The sequence below is a fragment of the Pleurodeles waltl genome, chromosome 2_1 (assembly GCF_031143425.1).
Source record: "Pleurodeles waltl isolate 20211129_DDA chromosome 2_1, aPleWal1.hap1.20221129, whole genome shotgun sequence".
Lineage (NCBI taxonomy): Eukaryota > Metazoa > Chordata > Amphibia > Caudata > Salamandridae > Pleurodeles > Pleurodeles waltl.
In genome coordinates this window covers 51914936-51933834 of record NC_090438.1, presented here as the reverse complement: position 1 = coordinate 51933834, position 18899 = coordinate 51914936, and the positions used below count along the sequence as shown (strand labels likewise).

The 18899-nt window shown below is 44.8% G+C and overlaps 1 protein-coding gene across 2 annotated transcripts in view; it reads right to left on the bottom strand.

The window, feature by feature from the left end:
- Positions 1-18899, bottom strand: part of LOC138258306 (tumor necrosis factor ligand superfamily member 13B-like) — a 148692-nt gene that overhangs the window by 14488 nt on the left and 115305 nt on the right. Inside the window, exon 6 of one of the 2 annotated variants that reach the window (XM_069205931.1) lies at positions 11567-11668. The exons of the other annotated variant lie outside the window; for it this stretch is intronic. Coding sequence (XP_069062032.1) covers positions 11607-11668 — 62 coding nt within the window. The 3' untranslated portion in view covers positions 11567-11606. Of the gene's footprint in view, positions 1-11566; positions 11669-18899 lie in introns of those variants that run through there. 2 annotated transcript variants of the gene reach the window in all.

Sequence of the window (18899 nt, the reverse complement as noted above, 5' to 3'; positions counted from 1 at the left end):
TATTAAAGTTAGTATAAAAACATAATATTATATTAAAACAATATAAATAGGTCCAATTATTACAAAATTTCATTGTATTATGATCAGGATTTATCTGGCCATGTGGGTTGGAGGATTCCCAATTAGTTAAAAGAGTACAGCATCAACTTTTCCTTCTAACCATAGGAATGTCCCTTGCTTGCAGTCTTCCTGATGAGGATCTGAGAAGACTTTCACAAAGGTAACTTACACTTGTGAGTAAATTTATTTGTGTAATTTACAATTACATTTTTAGTAAATTTACTACTTTTGGATGTCCACAAAATCTGAATGTAAAATTCCTGTAAAGCGTAGACCTACATGTCTCATTAGAATGACAATAAATTGAGACAGTATAGTTACTACCAGAGGTGGCTCCTCTGCACTTGCGGAGGGGAGTCGCCCCCCGGCTGAGCCAGTAGATGAAAAACAAGCTATAGCTATAGCTTGCTATAGTTTTAATTTTCACCATCATTTTTCATCTGCTGACTCAGTCAGCAGGTGCAAGGAGGGGCAGGGCTGGGCCAAGGGGAGGTGTGAGGGGGAGGAGGGGAGAATGCACAAAGTGCGCATGTGTGTTTGGCTGGCCTTCTGAGGCTGGCCAAACACATATGCACACTTAGGTTTCTCTAACCTGGAGGAACAGCACCGGCTCCAGGCTTGTGTCTGAGTGGCAGTGACTGCCGCTCAAACCAATCCTGACACTGCTTACATGCTATGTTTAGCATGTAGGCAGTGCCAGTATTGCTAGGGAGCCTACACCACAAGAGGAGCGAGGCTGCAGGAGACGGCGGCAGGAGTGGTTTCTTTTTTCTTTTTTAAAATGTTGTTTCCCTCGTCATCGTCCCTGCCCCCTTTGACATATGTGGCGGCTGCTGCTGGTTACTATATGTAACTTATTACCATATTGTACATAGAAACTCCATTCACAGGCAGACTACGAATGGTAGTGAAAATGAGCTCTACACACACAGGGTGGAATCTCTGCACATGGAGCGGACACCTCTGCATGGCAGTGAATAGGAAAATTAAATGCACCTCAAAGAAATCAGACACATCTGACACACCTTCCCGTAGACCCACATAAATACTACCCACACCGTAGGATCTGGTTGTTTCCTCTTCCACTTTTGGTTCATGCAGCCAACCTGTGTCTTGGACACTCCAGGACGCTGGCTGTGTTGAAGAGGAAGAAAAATTTTACTGAAGAAGAAAAAGCCCTCTTAGTTAAATGTGTGGTTAAAAAATAAATGCGACTACATGGGTTGCCTCTGTTCTCTCTCAGTGGAACCCAGAAGGCAGACTTGTGGAAGGACGTCACTCACTCTGTCAATGCATTGAGGAGTAGGTCCAGACTATGGGTACATTAATAAAAACTGGCACGGTAAGAGGAGTCGGCTGAAGGAAGAATTCTCCAGAATTGACCTGGCTAAAGTTGTTCCTGAAGGTTCAACTGGATCCCGTCTCTATCTCACCCCCCTTTGGAAGGGCGTCCTCTCCACCATCACCCCCACCTGCTACGTGGACTGCTAGTTCAAGATTAGAGTGATGTGATGTCAGGTAAGATCATAACCCCGAACTCCCCAATCCTTACCTTCCATAGCTGGCTAGTTTCCCAGGTCCAACTTGACAAGGTAAGCCAGTCCTGTCTTTTTATTTGAATTATGGGACTTGTAGTCCTAGTTTTATACTGGCTACAAGGCTACAAGTAAAAGAATTCTAAGAAACAACTGACACTGGACTAGCTAGTCATGTATAGACTTGAAAACCATGGCAGCTATTACTCTCTCTAGCTCTATCAAAACCAAACTAATAGCACTCATCTATATCTGTCCTTCACTCGCACCTCCACTGTTATTTGCACAACACATGTATACGCCTCCCAAATGCCCCATAACTTAAGCCCTAAAAATATATACATGTTGTGTTATTGTTTATTTAATTACTCTTCATACAGACGGATTCAGTGCCTCAGCAAGGGGCAGATGTCAGTGCAACTGCAGCAGGGCAACACAGAGGGCAGGTCTTACAACGTAAACTACCTACGCAGACAGGTTTTCCTCCATGAGTGAGTACAGGTTTCCTGGGAAGAAAACAAATCTGTATGTAGATGAAAGCTGCAACTCTTTTTTTACTTCCTTTTATTCTTTTTTCCTGAATTAACTTAATAGGTAGAGTCTTGTGACTTCCTGCTTGATTCTTTTTCTCTTGATGCATTCCTTGTCTCTTTTTAGGTGAGCCTTTCAGACCAGAGACCCTCAAACAAAACAAAATGTACAAACAGGTAAGTGAAAGGAAAAAATAAAATAAAAATTCTTATTTCCGCTCTTTCTCTAGTTTCTGCCTTCTTGTATCTCTTTCTGTGTTTGAAGCATTCTTTACATCATATATGTCTGCCGTATATATGGCTTCTCTGCTCCTTCTTAATTCAAAAGCTCCAAAGAATTCCTTCTCTGTATTTTACTTCATTGTCTTCTCTTGATATCATTTGCTTACCTTTCTGGTTTCCTTACTCTAATTTTCTAATTCATTATCACTCGATCTGTTGCTTAAAGGTTAATTTAAATACATAAAAAAGGTGGAAGATTAATCCTGGGTCGTTATTTCTTTGTCGTGCACATTCCTTGGTTCTACTTTGTGCTCCCCATACTGCGTCCTGTCCTCTGCCCACGCAGGCGACCACCCACCTGGCTCGGCCGGGCTCCTCCAAGGGCCTGGTGGGGTCTGTACGCTCCTCCCGCTGGCTCGACTCGTCCCTTCGGCTCTTCGGGCTGGTCCTGACACCGAGAACCTCTGTGGTCTTCTCTACTGTGGGCCAACACATTCTGTCCTCATTCTCACAGATGTTTTCTGCCTCTGCCCTGTCCGTGTAGTCCCCTCTCGCGTCTGCTTCTCCTAACACGTATTCCTCTTCCAGATTGAAACCCTGAAGAAAAATGACTTTCTCTCCTTTCTGTCCTTTCATTTCTCTCCTGCCCTCTTTGCTCTTTTTCTGCTTTGTTTTTGTTCAGTTATGCGGGTGGTGTCCCCGCAGCAGCCATCGTCCTAGAGTCAGGTAAGTCCATTATGCTCATTCCCTCACACTATGCTCACAAGTCCCTGTGAAACCTTACAATTTTAGCGATCACAATCCATATTATTATATTTAAAGTTCTCCGGACATCTTTTACGTCAATGGGATAGAGTGTACCGGGGACTGGAAGGTATAAAGGGGGTCCTAGGATAAAATGGGATCAGGTTACTCTGCTTTTAATTTAAAAAAATCTTATTGCACACAACTTCACAACTATAATGGCTCATGTAATTGCCTGACTGTAACTGAGAATTCTGATGTTTTAGGCCTTAAGTCTTTTAATAACATCAGTCACTCAATTATCAACTTACTAACAAATGGAAATTATTTGAACTTAGAAAGTAAAACTTCGCAAACGCACGGTGGTTAGAAAGCAACGTAATGGAACACTGTCAGCATTTCCATAATGTCAAAAACAGATCAGTAGCCAAAGCAAAGAAAAGAAAAACAATAAACATGCATGCTCTAAAAATGTAAACTTTCAAAACTATCATACAGCAACAAAACATGATAAACAGGGTATGTAAGGTTATGAAAAAGCTTGTACTGGACAGGACAGTATTCTCAAAACTCATTAGCATCTATGTTCCAAGTGCTAATCTACATTTACTTCCAGTCTCTCTGCTGCTAAACTTTTCCAGCTGAGCATGAAGGATCAGCCAGGCAGCTTTCAGGACCCTCTAGTACAATGGTGTCGAGCAAGGTGTTGTGTATGTGGCTGGGAGAACAAGTCAATAATGCCCTGGGTCTTACTACGTGCAAAGGTTCTCTCAGCGCCTGCGGCACGACTCCACCCCCGGGTGTTGACACCTACTGCACTGTAGCGCATGGGAATGTCCTGTCAGATCTGCCCCGTGCTGCATTGCTCAGCCACATATTTGGTCCCCCCCATACAGCTGAGGGTGGTTGGCAACGGTCCTTTCCATGATGATCTGCAATTCACTTTCACACAAATGGAGGGCTTTTGCATCAAGTTACTCAGCCATGTTGAGGCAACACTGTGCCAAGGAGCCGAAGTATTGAGGAGGGTGCTCCGTGGAGGAGAAGGTGGCTCAGAATAAAACCAAAATGTCCGACGTTCCCTTCCTGTATGACTTTCCCTGTTTAATTGCAGTAGGCAGAGAATGTGTACGTAGCGCGTTGTAGTGATTAATGATTACGTTTGAGATGCCCCCAGCTACAAATGTAGGCCCAGTGTAAGAAGTTGTTACTTAGCAATAAACCACATGCCACGGAAATTCCCAGGAGCCAAACAATGTGTAAAAGGCAACTGTTGGAAAATGTAACTGTCATGTGTATTTCCAGTAAAGGTGGCATACATACCACTGAAGTAACCCCTGGCATCAGAGACCGCCTTCACATGGATGGAGTGCCAGTGGTGTCTGTTGCCTACTAGCTGTACTGTGTGGTGAGGTGGCACATGGGTACACTCAATGGCACCTAGAACAAGAGGGTAGTGGACAAAGGCATAACATTCCCTTGCCAACCTTTGCCTTCCCTCAAGACAGAGTGGCCTGATGATAAAAAGTTGCTCTGTTGTGTTGATGCATCTCAGTACCTGATGCAAGCATTGGGAATGGCTAGCCAGTAAGATGTCAACGTTGTCAAAGGAGACTATCTGAAAAGCCCCAGTGGCCATGAAATGAAGTTAAGCCAGTGTTTTAGGACAGCTTGGGAGCAGCTGTAGGTGAATCCAGCTCCTGCTACCAGCCAGCAACCATGTCAAGGATAACATCAGATGAGAAGCGATATCTGGAAATTAGAGCTCAACTGGACATCCCAAAGATGTTGATCTTTGCCTGTAAACCCAGTGCTCTCTTGATTCTCTCACTTTTCCTCTCTCTCTCTCTCCCTTCCTCCTCCTCAAAAAATGCATCAAAATATGGGACAATCGTATACAGATGTTCAACGACATAGTGACGGCAGGAAAAAAGGTTTGGTGCGAGTCCTTTTTCTTATGTAGTTAGCCTAGCTGTGATGGGTTGTTGATGAAATGAGTGTTATCTACCAATGCGTGGTGGAGTTCAGACCAATCCTCATTTCAATTCTAGGTGTGTTGCATGTGTTGCACTCCTTCTAGTGCATATACCAAGCATTTGGTTGTAAGAATAAATAGCAAAGCTATACAAACACATATTTCTCTAGGTTCAAACATTAAACAGCCTTTTTTGTTGCAAAGTCTTCTTTTTTTCTTTAGTTCTACTTTTAAAATAATTGTATAAAAACAATTTACAATAATATTTACCATAAAATAGTTTTTTGCCAATTATTTTTAAAGTGTAATAAACATATTTACTTTTCTCTATACTTCACCATATGAGGAGCTCCACCCCGACTCCAGAGTCTCCCATTGGTAAGGTATAGGGAAAAGTAAATACTTTTATTGAACTTGGAAAAAGTTTGTAAAAGTATTTTTATGATACACTTCAATATGAATTATCTTTATGTATGTATATTAAATGTAGAACTACTGAGAAAAACGCTGCAAAGTTAATGTACAAATAAATCTTTTTTTAAAATTATTCTTTATTAATTCACAAGGTAATAGATCCAAAATAATAGGCCAAATCTGAAGGCCAAGAATATGTTCACAGGGTCCAAGTATACCTAGAGACGACAGCAAGGTCAATAACAACTGCATAATGGTACACATGGGCAAAATGAAAGCAAAGAAAGAAAAGTAAAGAAAGAAAGGAAGGAGAATCTGAGGTGCACACACCCATTCCGATGGTATTCATGGCGCAATCAAGCACAGGGCCCCCCTGCTCCTGGCCTCTTCATCGACCATGACGTCTTCTGCTGGCATCACTATTGGTGTGTTAGCGTGATAGGGCACAGTAATAGTGAAGAATATGAATCTGAGGTCACTGTGTCCTACCGTAGATATGCCATCTAGACAGCCTCACATCTGATGTCCCCCATCTCCCTGTCTATTCAGGAATATCCTTCTGTCTGGTAGGTAACCTGGGTAGGCCTGATGTATTGTAGTCACCGGTCTCTCAGGAAGACTCTTCAAGATGGGTGAGGGAGGAGGGGGATGTGGGAGATGGCACATAGGGCATCTCAAGGAAGTGGACATGTGTCCAGCTCTACATCTCCTCAATTGTAAGGACTAAGGGTCAGAAAGTCTCATAAACAGGCCACATACGTGCATCAGGTATAAAAGTGTCCATGGATTGGCTTCTGGTACTGGTTAATGGAGTCTAGAGTTTACTTCTGACATTTTCTGCTAAGAGCGTTGCAACTGTAAAGTCTGACAATAAGGACAGGATTTAGTACTTTCAAACGCTGAAGGTAGGTTATTAGGACCTACATCGTGCTGCTGGGTCTATGCACAGCCAGAGCTTCCTTGGGTGTTGCTATGGAGAAGCGTTTTGGGGATTTCTGAATTTTATTGGGACTTTGATCAAGTTTATGTGAGAGGGACTATTTTTTAGCACGAGCTGTTGCATTTGTTTGTGTGTATCTACATATGCGTGTGCATGTATATAAAATCTATTTTACAAAACTGAATAGCCCAATCGGTTTATTCTATATTTTTTCTCAGTGGTCATTACTGTATGTCTGCGTTCCAGTGTATCTTGTTAATTTGTGTGTGCTTTGGATATAGATTCTCACACACATTTAAGTATAGATTTTCATTCACATTTATACATTTGTTTTGGGATGGAATAGTTCCTATTAGTGAAAGCAGGTGGTTGTGTGTGTGTCCTTTAGTAGTTGATATGTTTAGGTGAACTAACGTCTGTGTAGATGTTAGTATGTGTTTCAGTGTGTATAGATATGCCCATTACCTTTGTAAATGAGTGGGTGTGTTTCAGTGTTATACAGGAATATATGATCATATATATATACTGCCATTAGATATTTGTGTTCCTATATACCAGGGGCATAGAAAAATGTATGTAAATATGTATTTGGCTGCAGGCAACTATGCATGTGAGGTTACATATTTGCACATTACTCTTTTAAGAATAAATTAACTCAAAGTCTGTGTCATAACGTACAGTCTACTGTACAATAATGGCATTTCAAGGCACTGAGGATTTCTCTGATCAGAAATGAATGGGGTCATGCAGTCTCAGCTTCCTTGTAGGACATGGAATCAAAAGACAACTTGCAACATCCTTTTTCCATATGATAGTGGATATTTTATTTTTTATAATACATGGACACACAGCACACCCACTGACTGTCACAGTTAATTACTGATATTTTGCTCACTTGTGAAAAAGAGATTTTCTAGGCATGAGCATCTTTTTTTTGTAGAGTATATAGATTAGGCCCCCTTTTTTCCACCATCACGTTGAACACCAGGCACATACTTTTGTCCATTCACACCCTTTTGCACTTCCCCTCTTTAGTAAGTCACTCTCACCCATTGTTTTAGTTCCACCACGACACTTTCCAAAAATCCCTTTTCTCTAAAGACAAGTTAAGAGTCATGTTGGATGAAATCATAAGAGTAGATCACAATTGTTTGGAGCACAAGTCTAGCACACTCCTCTCAGTAGGAAAATGGAAATGTGGGAGAGGATCGTCAACAGAGTGAATTCTGTAGGCTCCACCCTGCGCACAATGAAGGACATCGGGAAGAGGTGGAACTACCTCAGGGGCAAGGTTCGTTCCCTGGCCTCCAGGCACCAGCTGCAGGCCAAGAAGACAGGCGGTGGCCCTCCTAGTGCCCCATCGCACTCTTTCCCTGGAAGAAGCAGGTCTTGGCCATCCTGCACCCTGAGGGCTTGACAGGAATACCTGGGGGGAGTGGTGTCTGGTAAGTCACAACACTAAAAAGGTCACCAAAATGCTCTGTCATGCATGCCCATACCTCACCTTTCCTCTAATATACTTTTATCCCACTCACCGGCCCAGTGTTTTCCCCTCAAAATACTCCTGTATGTGAACTCCCAGTTGACGTGTACCCACCTGGGGTTTACTTGTATGTATAGAGTGCTTAGTTCAGATGGTGACAGGACTGCAAATCCCAGGAGGCACTGTTACTGTAACTCCAAACACCAGCACAGTGTTCTCTTGCCCAAATACCCTTTTGGTAATATCTCAAATGAAGTCTATTCACCTGGGGGGTTCACATATATATAGTGTGTGCGCTACAGGGGCTGACAAGACTCCAATTCCCAGCAGGCATTGTTTTTGTAACTCTAAACACCAGCACAGTGTTCACTGCTACAGATACCCTTTTGGTAATCTCTCAAATGAAGTGCACTCACCTGGGACAACAACATTTATATAGTGTGTGTACTACAGGGACTAACAGGACTGCAAAGGCCGGAAAGGCCCTGTGTCTGTGAATCCAACCACCAGCCCATTGTTCACTGCTATAAATACCCTTGTCTGGCAATTCTCAAATGGAATCTACTCACCTGGGGGGGTTCACATATTTATAGTGTGTGCACTACAGGGACTGACAAGACTGCAATTCCCAGCAGGCACTGTTTCTGTAGCTCCAAACACCAGCACATTACCCTTGTCCAAATACCCCTGTCTGTAAACTCACACATGACGTGTACTCACCTTGTGGGATGACATTGGTCAGGTGTGTCAGGGACCTAGACTTACCTGACTGCAACTCATGAGACACTCTGTTACCCTGACTACAAACACCAGAACAGTGTTCATAAGCACAGTTTCCCAACTCCTAAATATAAAGTTACTCAGATGTGTTGATGTCGTTTATATAGTGTGTGTAGTAGAGGGAGTGACAGGACTGTAGCTCACACTTCAGACACAAGTTCAGGGTCCATATGCATAAATATCCATGTCTGTGAAGTCTCGCCTTGGTGGATGAAAATTTGTGAAATTCTGGGAAGTAGTGGGACTGACCGGAAAACTAAGCTCAATAGGCCCTGCCCCACATACTCCAAAGCCCTGAGCAGTGTTCACTTGCCCAAACCAATCTAGTAGAGAAGACCCAAATGAACTTTACACACCTTGGGCATTGTAAATTGTCAAGTGGTTGTAGTGGAAACAGTGACAGGACTCTGACTCCCAGGAGACACTGGTTCCTCAAATATAAAAAAAAAAACACCAGTGGTCCCTTGATCAAATACCCTCGCCTGATAAGTCACATTTGAGATTCACTTCACTAGACATACAGGTCATGCCTAACTCTGAGATGTGTCTGGCTACTTAGATCCATCCCGACCTACTAACCCAAGATGAAACCTTTGAGGAGAAGCAGGACAGCTTACCCAGTGTGCTAAACAATGATCTCAAAGGCTGCAAGAGACATAATCATATTGGTATTGATAGCACACACACTAACACTGCAATAACCATGATGAATTCTGTCACATATAATACAAACCCCTTGGTCTGCCTGTGTCACATTCAACGAGGCCTCAAAATGGCCAAAAACCTAACTTCCCTAGTCACTGTGTGGCCTGCACTGGTGGCAAGGTGGCACTCCTAGGCCATCCCCCCAAGGAACAATGTATTGTACATCTCAGCAGCTGTGACAGTCAAGGAGAGCTGGCATGCTCCACAAATGTCATGTCAAAACAACCATTACCATGTGTACCTGTCACAATATGTTTGCATGCTAGGCAACTATGTACAAGGTCTCTGTACAATGTCATTGTAAATGACTGGAGATAGATGTCACAATACAACCAGTAACATGTTATCTTTCACATAAACATGCCGTGCTGCCACTGGCCAAACAGAGTCCGCTGAAGAGACTGTCACAACCCCAAAGGAGGAAGCCCTCAGTCACTCCTGGACATCTGGATGTGGAGGACGGTTCTGGCCCATCTGGGCAACCTAGTCAGACATCCCAAGTGAGCCTCACTGTGGCCACATCAATACCTCTCAGCCCGGTTGCCTCAACATCACGGGCATCCATGTGCTCCCCCCCAACTTGTCCCCCTAGAACACTGGCAATCGTCTCGTGCCCCCAGCCCAGAATCCTGACTCACAGGACAACATCTCTGACAACGATGGTCCAGGAACCAGTGGGAGAGGGCACAGTGTGGCAAGGGCACATGCCAGTGCGAGTAGGGTGTGTTGGAGGGATGCTGTGGGCCAGTGGGGTGAGGCCACTGGAGTTGATCCTAGGCAGGACACCATCAGTAATGTCTTGCGGGTCTATCAGGAGTCCCAAAGTGTGACGGGCCAAGTACTAACTGAACTCTGTGAAATGAAGCAGCTGCAGAGGGATTTTTTACAGGAAGTGCATGCACAGTGGGAGGTCCGCAATACCAACATGGCTTCCCTAACAGGGGTGCTGAGGGACATCAACACCACTCTGAGTAGAGATCAAAAGCAAGATCCCGCCATGTCTACACCTGGCACCTCAACATCGGTGCCAGTCACTGGAAGGGAGGCCCTACCAGCTGGAGAACCGGCATCTGACTCCCCTTGCTCTATAGCAGAAGATCACCTCCCATGCAAGCTGAAACGTCCAGCGAAGTGCCTGGGAGGTTCAGATGGCAAGACTCCTACCACAGCCAGCAAGTAACCTCTTCCCAAATTACCTCCTTTGTGTGCCACATGTTCACTCTGTTGACTGTTCCTCAACCACCATCCATTTCCAATGGGAGGAGTACCCTGGAATTTGGACTTACAATGCTGTGGCATCAACTACAATGATTTCATCCACCATGACTGAACCCTTCAATATTCTGTTCCGTCATATACCTATTTTTTGTTCTATTCACAAATATAGAATAAATACCACTTATCACAAAGTTTGTATCTGCTTGCTTCTGTTCCAAATTTTATGTTGAGATGTAAGAACACGTGAAGCAAATGATGAAGACACAAGATACTAGTGAAGGGAAGGGTGTGTTACAGGTACAGTGTACTGCTAAGGATTACAACCAACACACAAAAACACATTGGTACAGGTGTCTGGTCACATCAAACATTATATTCCCCTGTGCAGCACACAGGCTGTCAAAATGTCTGGACTGTCATAGCCAAGAATGGGTGACTCAAATTGTGTCAAGGGACACAGACCAAGGTAAAAAAAACCAGACCATGGAAGGAATGGCCTTGTCAGGCATTGTCCTGTAGAATAGGCAAACCTGAAAGTGGATGGTGACACCAGCTTGAGCCTTATCACATACCATACCAAAGCAATACAACATCACATACCCCAAGGTACAGAGAGAGGGCAGTACAGCAGTCCCTGATCACAGGCACATCATGATCCAATGACCAGGCACCTGTTAGTATGACACAGACATATGTCACTGTTTTGGCACAGGCACTGTAGCCTGCAATGATGAAAGACATATAAAGCTACATACAAGTCATACAAGAAGTGTGATTAGCCTATGTGAAGGGTGAATGCCATGCTTGCACATGATGACAACAGATTTCATGCCACATGATCACACACAATGCAGTCAGCCCACCACAGCAAAGCACCACTGCACTTTAGACCTTCCAACCAAACACTGTCCAAGCTCCCTGGCACAGGTCTCAAACACCCCAAATCTGTGACCTACATTACCTGGAACAATCCATGTCCACTTCCAATGTCGGAACAGCATCAGAGACCTGCCAATGTCACAACTCTGAAATGCCCACATGAGGATGTCATGGTGAAGGTACCTGGACAAAGACAAAACAAGGAGTATGAGCTTGAAAAATTCCTATTTCCCAATTCATATGGCAAGCATCTGGAAAGGAACATACATTGCAATGAGACTGACACACATGATGCAGCTACATCAAGGTGGGAATATGTCACAGACTAACCCTTCATGCACCCTGTGGCTAAATATTACAGAGTAATAGCTCCCCAGTTCTAGCAAAAACACTCTACTATACACATACTAACAACTACCTTTCTTTGTACAGTCACAGTCATTACGTGACATGATATACTTACACTCTAGAAAAGTAGCTGTTGATGAGATCTTCCCACAAGTCAGTTCCTTCCTCTTCACCACTGTCACCCTCACTCAGCATTTCACGAGTCTCACTCAGTGGCACTACAGGCTGCCCCTCCTCTGGGATGCTCAGGATATTCCTCCTCAGGATCTTACACACTTTTTTGGGTGAGTAGAGGAGTGCTCCACCAGTTCAGTCCAGACAGCGAAATCTGGCCTTCAGGTGCCCAAAAGTCCACTCCACTACCTGCTCTGTTATTACATGGGCCTCATTGAAGTGGATTCCCCCTGGCGTAGGTGGATTCCTTATTGGCGTCAACAACCATGGACAGTTTATATATGCAGAGTCTCCTGTTTCAGATTTGGACACATGTGCAACAATTAGTCTCTCTTATCAGAATTGTGGCACCAGGCATTGCACGCACACAAACAGGACAGATGTGACTCACCAACCAGCCAGGCCCTCTCTGGGTACAGTCATGATATCAGCTGGGAGATTGTGGTGTTCCACTTAATGAAGGAATCATGGACTGAACCCAGATAATGCACACAGATCTGTGAAATATATAGGTCTGCCAGACATACAACCAGGATGTTGATGGAATGGAAGGTCTTTTGGCTGCGGTAAACTTGTTCATTGTCATGCTGTTGGAGCAAGCCAACATGCGTGCCATCAATACCCCCTACCATATGTGGGAGGCATGCAAAACCATAAAAGTCAGCCTTCACATGGGCTAAATCCTCACATCGGGGAAACTGGATGTAGTTGTCAATGTGTTTCAACATTGCTAAAAGGATGTCTTTCAACACCAGACTGAACATACGTTGGGACATGCCAGCAGTTACGGCCACTGTATGTTGGAAGGACCCTGTGGATAGAAAGTGCAATACTGACATGACCTGTACAGTGGGTACAGTGGGTGGTATGCTGGTTGAATAACTAATAGCTGGCATCAGATCTGGATCCAACTGATGACATAAGGCCACTATTGTTTACTGATTCATATGATATAGGAGTGTGACATGGCGTTCTTCCATGCTCTGTGGGTCTGAAAGTGGACAGTAGACAAGTGGTTGACACATCCTCCCTCTCCACCTATAAATGACAGGAAATGAGTTCTGACATTAGTCAGCCAGCTACATACATGATGCATGTCAATGATAACATGTCAGAAGACATATTAGAAGGGATGGACATGGCAACCAGTACACATCACAGCTGCTAATGACACAGGGATCACATGTGACCCCCATGGTTTGCCACACACATGTACACATCATATATCTGGATCTACCTCAAAGATGTGCATCACAAATGCCCCTTAAAATGTGACTGGTATCCTGACTGCAAAAATTACTTTTGTAGGGGGTCAACTGTGCTCCACTGTAAAATGCCATCTGTGCCCTGCAATATTCTAAAATGGTGTTTGAGTAGTAGGACCTACATGACAAGACAGGATTATCATGTTTGTGAGGTCAAACAACATTTTCAGAGGTGTGACACAGGCTGTGAAGCCCAATACCACATTTCAGGCCTCTAAAATGGCAGATGCCTGATCCACGCCAGTGGACATTAGGGCCACCCATGACCGCCGGCGGAAGTCGGCATGGTGGTAGGCGGTTGCAACCGCAATGGACAAAGCAACAGGCTAACGTTGTTGCCAGTGGCGGTCGTGGGCCAAAAGCTGTGTCTGCCGGCAGTGACGACCGTGTATATGGCGGACATGACCGCCATGTTCTGCAGATTCCCTCACTTGAGTCCATACACTGCTGTAAGCAAGACCTCCACCACCTGATCTGCTGTGTACCGCCTCGGGGAACAATCATGCCATGTCCAGCAGGTGATAGGGCTCCTGCCTTCTCTCCAGAGGAGCTGGAGAGGCTGGTGACTGAGGTCCTACCCCGGTATGAGCAGCTCTATGGTGCACCAGAGGAGAAGGTAAGTAGCTCATGTGCACATTTTTGTACTTTACCATCCTTCCCCTCCTCACAGGCTAGATTGTGCGAATGTGTGCCAGACTGACTACTCATGTGCCTGTAGGTGCAGTCTGGCATCCAAGGGGTGTACAATGTGCGGCTATTGGTGGCTAGTGTCATATGTTGAGTTCATTCACATTGTGGTGTGTGTGTTTTTGTGTTCCTAGATCCACCTTGTTTTGGATGCACATAACTAGGTGAGGTGACATTACAGCCATCCACTGATATCTCTTTCCTCATGATTGTTGTATATGTGAGACAACATGTAAGTGAATGACAGCATGAGCTGAGTATGCATGCTGTATGAGTCAGCTAAGAGTAAAGTGAGCAATGTGCATGATGCCACAGACATTTCTTTACACATCTGCCCTTGCTAAACTGTTGTTTGGAAGGCATATCATAACTCACTCTGCCCTTCAGGTGCAATACACACCACATGCCAAATTGCTGTTGGATATATAATGTACTGTCATGCATGGAAGTGATGGGAATGGGTTTTCATGTAGGTTTTGTCTGCTCAGCCTGCAGAGACCAGCGTCTGAAAAAGTATGGGTCCTAGTCTAGGCTGGGGTGAAGTCACTGTGGCTATGCAACTGTGGCACTGTGCCCACTCCCTGTACCCCAGCAGATCCTGTCATGTGGGAAATATGAGGCTCTGGTGTAGAATCGTGTCCAGAATGCCTCATTCCTTTGATTAGATTAGGAATGGGTACACATGTAAGAAGTTAAGCTGGTCCATATGTGCATCTTGCCTCATTGTCAATGTGTGTCTTCAGCTCATGACAGGTCCCTTACTCCCACAGCTCTATTGTCACATTCCCATAGGTTATATTTGTCCTGAACAGGCTTAAAGCATAAATGACGGTGCCACATATCATGGGATGCCATGATATTTGACTCAGTAGTCTGGTCACATAGCAGAAACTGGACAACGAATGTCTTTGTTTGTTGGATGTCATCTCTGTGGGATGTATCGAAAAAGAAAGAGGGACTGGGAGATTAACTGGTCCAGTGTACATACTCCCTATTCATAACATATCAATCAACAGAGTACACTGTTCCAAAAAAGACACAACGACACAGAAGAACTTCAGATGTCTCAGGTGTGATGAGTAAATTCAGAAGCAAAGGCCCTCATGTATCATCATTGGGCTAGCTCCATGTCAGACTGGCACTGCAATGTCTAACGGGACCCTTGTAGGGGCCTCTTTGCCAGAATTTTAAGAAAAGACAAAGAGCAGAAAAGGGCTGGCAAGAAAGGAAAACATTTTTTAAATTGGCTCTGACACTCCCTTGAAAACAAATTTTATTAGGATAAGGAAGTGTTGGTCAAGATTAAAAACAAAAATAGAGTTATGGAGATAATGGTCCTTTAATCTAGGAAATGAGTGGCCCAAAAGCAATTACTTATTTCACTCCAGCAAGTCAACATGTTTCGCGCCTTGCTCCGTCCATAAGGATCCCTTGGCGCTTCATCGGGACTGGACAAATTCTTCTCCAGAAATTGTAGGAAAAATCATACGTTAGATTCAAAATTTATGAAAGGATATAACAGTGAGACTCTACTCACACCAGTTCACATTGATTTTAGAAAGAACTGAGCCATACCATCCTTAACTTAGGTCACTCGGCACCTGGATTAGACCAAACTCGGTCCCGGAGGATTCCCATAAACAACGAGTGATTAAACAACGAGTGATTGTAAGTCTGTGCTTCCCATGAAACTTGACCTAAATGGCATGAGCAAAATGGGGACAGTGATAGAGCTTCCCATTGGGCAACATGTTGAGGGCCTTCTACAAGTCCTTGCAAATGTCTGTGTCTCCCCAACATGCAATAGACTAATGGCTTCTATTGAAGCACTATGTGTTTGTCACTGTGAAGGGTACCAGAAATTAGTGGTTATAACCCTGGTGCTTGCTGATTCATTGTGTTGTGTATTTTGGGGACATCTCTCCCTGACATCCTGCATATGGTGTCCACAGTGTTCATTTCCAAGCCACATGTGTGGTGTATCTGAGCAACAGTAATACTACCTCCTTGATTCTATTGGGACAAATATCGCTTGGTGAAGTGTACATTGTTGATATATTTCCAGTGTGACATGAGTATTTCCATGTCACCTTCTCCAGGATATTGTACTGTTGTCATCAACATGGCATGATTTTGTATCATCAGTCGTCATTGCTGGGTCATCATGTATGTGACATAGAGATGTGGGCATGACCTTGTGTAGGATCTGTGGCAATGCATTTTTTATCGTCCTGCTATTGTATGCCAGCAAGTGACTGTGGTCTGCTCCATGGAGCAAATTGAGGGTGATGGTGTCTCCTGATGGTTGAATGGTCATTGTGATTGCACAACGTCAGCCATGCAATTGTAGTTGTGTGAGATCCTGATTTTCCTGTGAGCAACTGTTGCCAGTTCAGATCACATGCATGCATATGGTATGGCACATGTATGGGCCATTTAGGTGGAATTTGTTGCTTGTGACTACTTGACATCATGGTAATATTTGCTAATCAGAGCTGTTGTTCAGGTGTGATCATGGGCATGTGATGACCCTATTTCTCTTTGTATTTGCAGCATCAGCACCGGCAAGTGAAGGAGACAGAGCAGAGCTGAGTGAGGAAGCATATGGCCTCGGGTCAAGACTGACAAAGAGGGGACAAAGAGGGAACCTCGGGTCAAGACTGACAAAGAGGGACCCAGTGGCCTGGAGGGAGAGGTGAGTGCCACATGAGAGACCACATCATCATCCTCATCATCCTCTGATTTCTCCTCTGGTGGTCGCTCCCTAGTGGTGGTGGACCCATCGGGCATCCCCCAGCACCATCCTTGTCCACCCCTCCAATTCTATCACCGCCCTCCCTGTTGCTCCCCACCAAGTTGGCCGTGTCTGCTCACCCAAGAGGGTGGCCGTCTCCTTTGCAGCAGGCACCTCTGCCCCAACCCCTGTTATCCATGCTTCCCTCAGTGAGGATGCTATTGACCCCCTGAGACATATCTCTGTGGGTCAGTCAGCCATTGTCAATTCCATCCAGGGATTGGCCACCCAACTGCAACAAACCAACACATTCAATGGGCAATGTCTGGCCTATGGAGATCTTTTCAGGCTCTGGCCTCCACACTGATGGCAGCCAGTCACCCCCCACCTTCCGTCCCCCTGTCACCTCCCTCTTCCCAATCCAAAACCCCCCTTCACTACCTACCTAAAGCACTCAGACAGATCCACATGCATCCACATCAATACACAAGAAGAGCACACACAAACCCAAGCACCACAAAACACACTGGCACCCAAGCAAACAACATCTACCCACAGACACAACAACAGTTACGACTTCCCCAGATACCCATACCACCCCTAGCATCACACACACAGCATCAGGCATAGCCACAGACATAACACCAACAGTCACTAACACACACACACAGAACACCCATCATACTCACAGACACCACCCCCGCAGACCTCCAGACATCCACCATAGGCACTAAACCCACAGACACAACAACTACAGACACACACACATCCAGCCAACCGGCAGTCCCCACCACAACAACCACAGACACATCCACCACTCCATCCCCCGGCACCTCCCCCTCCCAGTCACCCAAGGCACACAAACGCACTCACTCACCCACCCAACAGACACCCATGACATTCACACCAACACAGCATAAACCACTTCCTCAACCTGCAAATCCCAACCCCCTTCTGATGACCGTCCCCGTGACGTTCCTGTGGAAGTTTCATTGCAGTTGGGGGTCAAGTTTAGGCATAATACTGTGCTATTATTGGACTGCTTTTGGACTGGCCAATGGCCTTTGCACTTCATATATGTATTGTGTATTTAACCCAAACAGTTGTATTTGTCTGAGTATGCATTTGTCCTGCAATTGCTTTTCTACTGTTAGGTTGTTCCTGAGTGACTTATGTTGTGTGGCTACAGTTGTGTGTGTTTGAGCCTGCTTGCTGTTCCATTTTCTGTTGTTTGCAGTATCTGACTTTGTGGGCAGTGCTAGTGCCCCCCAAGACAAGGGTATATGTTTTCTGTATGGATATGTGTTTGAGAATGCAATTGTTGTGTCATAGCATTGTGCACTGTTTGTTATTGTAAGTATTTCATCTTGTGTTGTCCAACGCGAGCATGTATGGTGTTAGACCTGTCCCCTGATATGGCTTATGGATTAATCTGATGTGTGTCAGCTTGAGTTTTCATTGTGCAGACATGGTGTCTAAAGTTGTGCTTGCTGTGTTTGCATTTGAGTGTGATGTGTCCATTTAGCTGTTTGTACCTTCCAGCTAGTTCCTAGAGAGGTATGTCCCATGCAGTTGGAGTTATATGTGCTTTGTTGACTTGCACTTCCACATTGTACAGATGAGCATGACATATGGGTCTAGTACTGTTTGTCCATGAGACATATGTAGGGCCTTTAACTGTACACATGTGTTTTAGGGACCTGTGCAAAGTGAAATGTGTCCCAGTGCAGCCTCCTTCCATAAATGCTCCTGATTCACCCAGCCCTACTGTGCAGGTATTGTTGGCATGGTGCTTTTTGTCTATTAGTCTCTTTGTCTATTGTGTATGCCATTGTCCTTTCATTGTACTGTGATGTGTGTGATGTGTGTGTCCATTGCATGGCTGTTTACAGGGAGTGTTGTTTGTGTTCCATGCCACATCGATACATATGTGTGTGTTGCTTGTGACAACAGTCCCTGGCCTGTCCGGAAAGTGAGTGTGTGAGCTGTATTGGTAGATGTAATGTTTGTGTGTTGTTGGTGATGTGTGAGACAATGTTGTGTTGCCTTCGCTCTCCCTGTGTCTGAGATGCGTGGACATGCGTTTTTGTGTAGTTGTGCTGTGCAGTGTGAGTGACCAGCCCAAAGGGGGCGCATTGTGAATGTGCATGTGTACATCTGCATGTATGATCTGGGCTGTGTACACAGTGAGACGTGTACTTAGTGC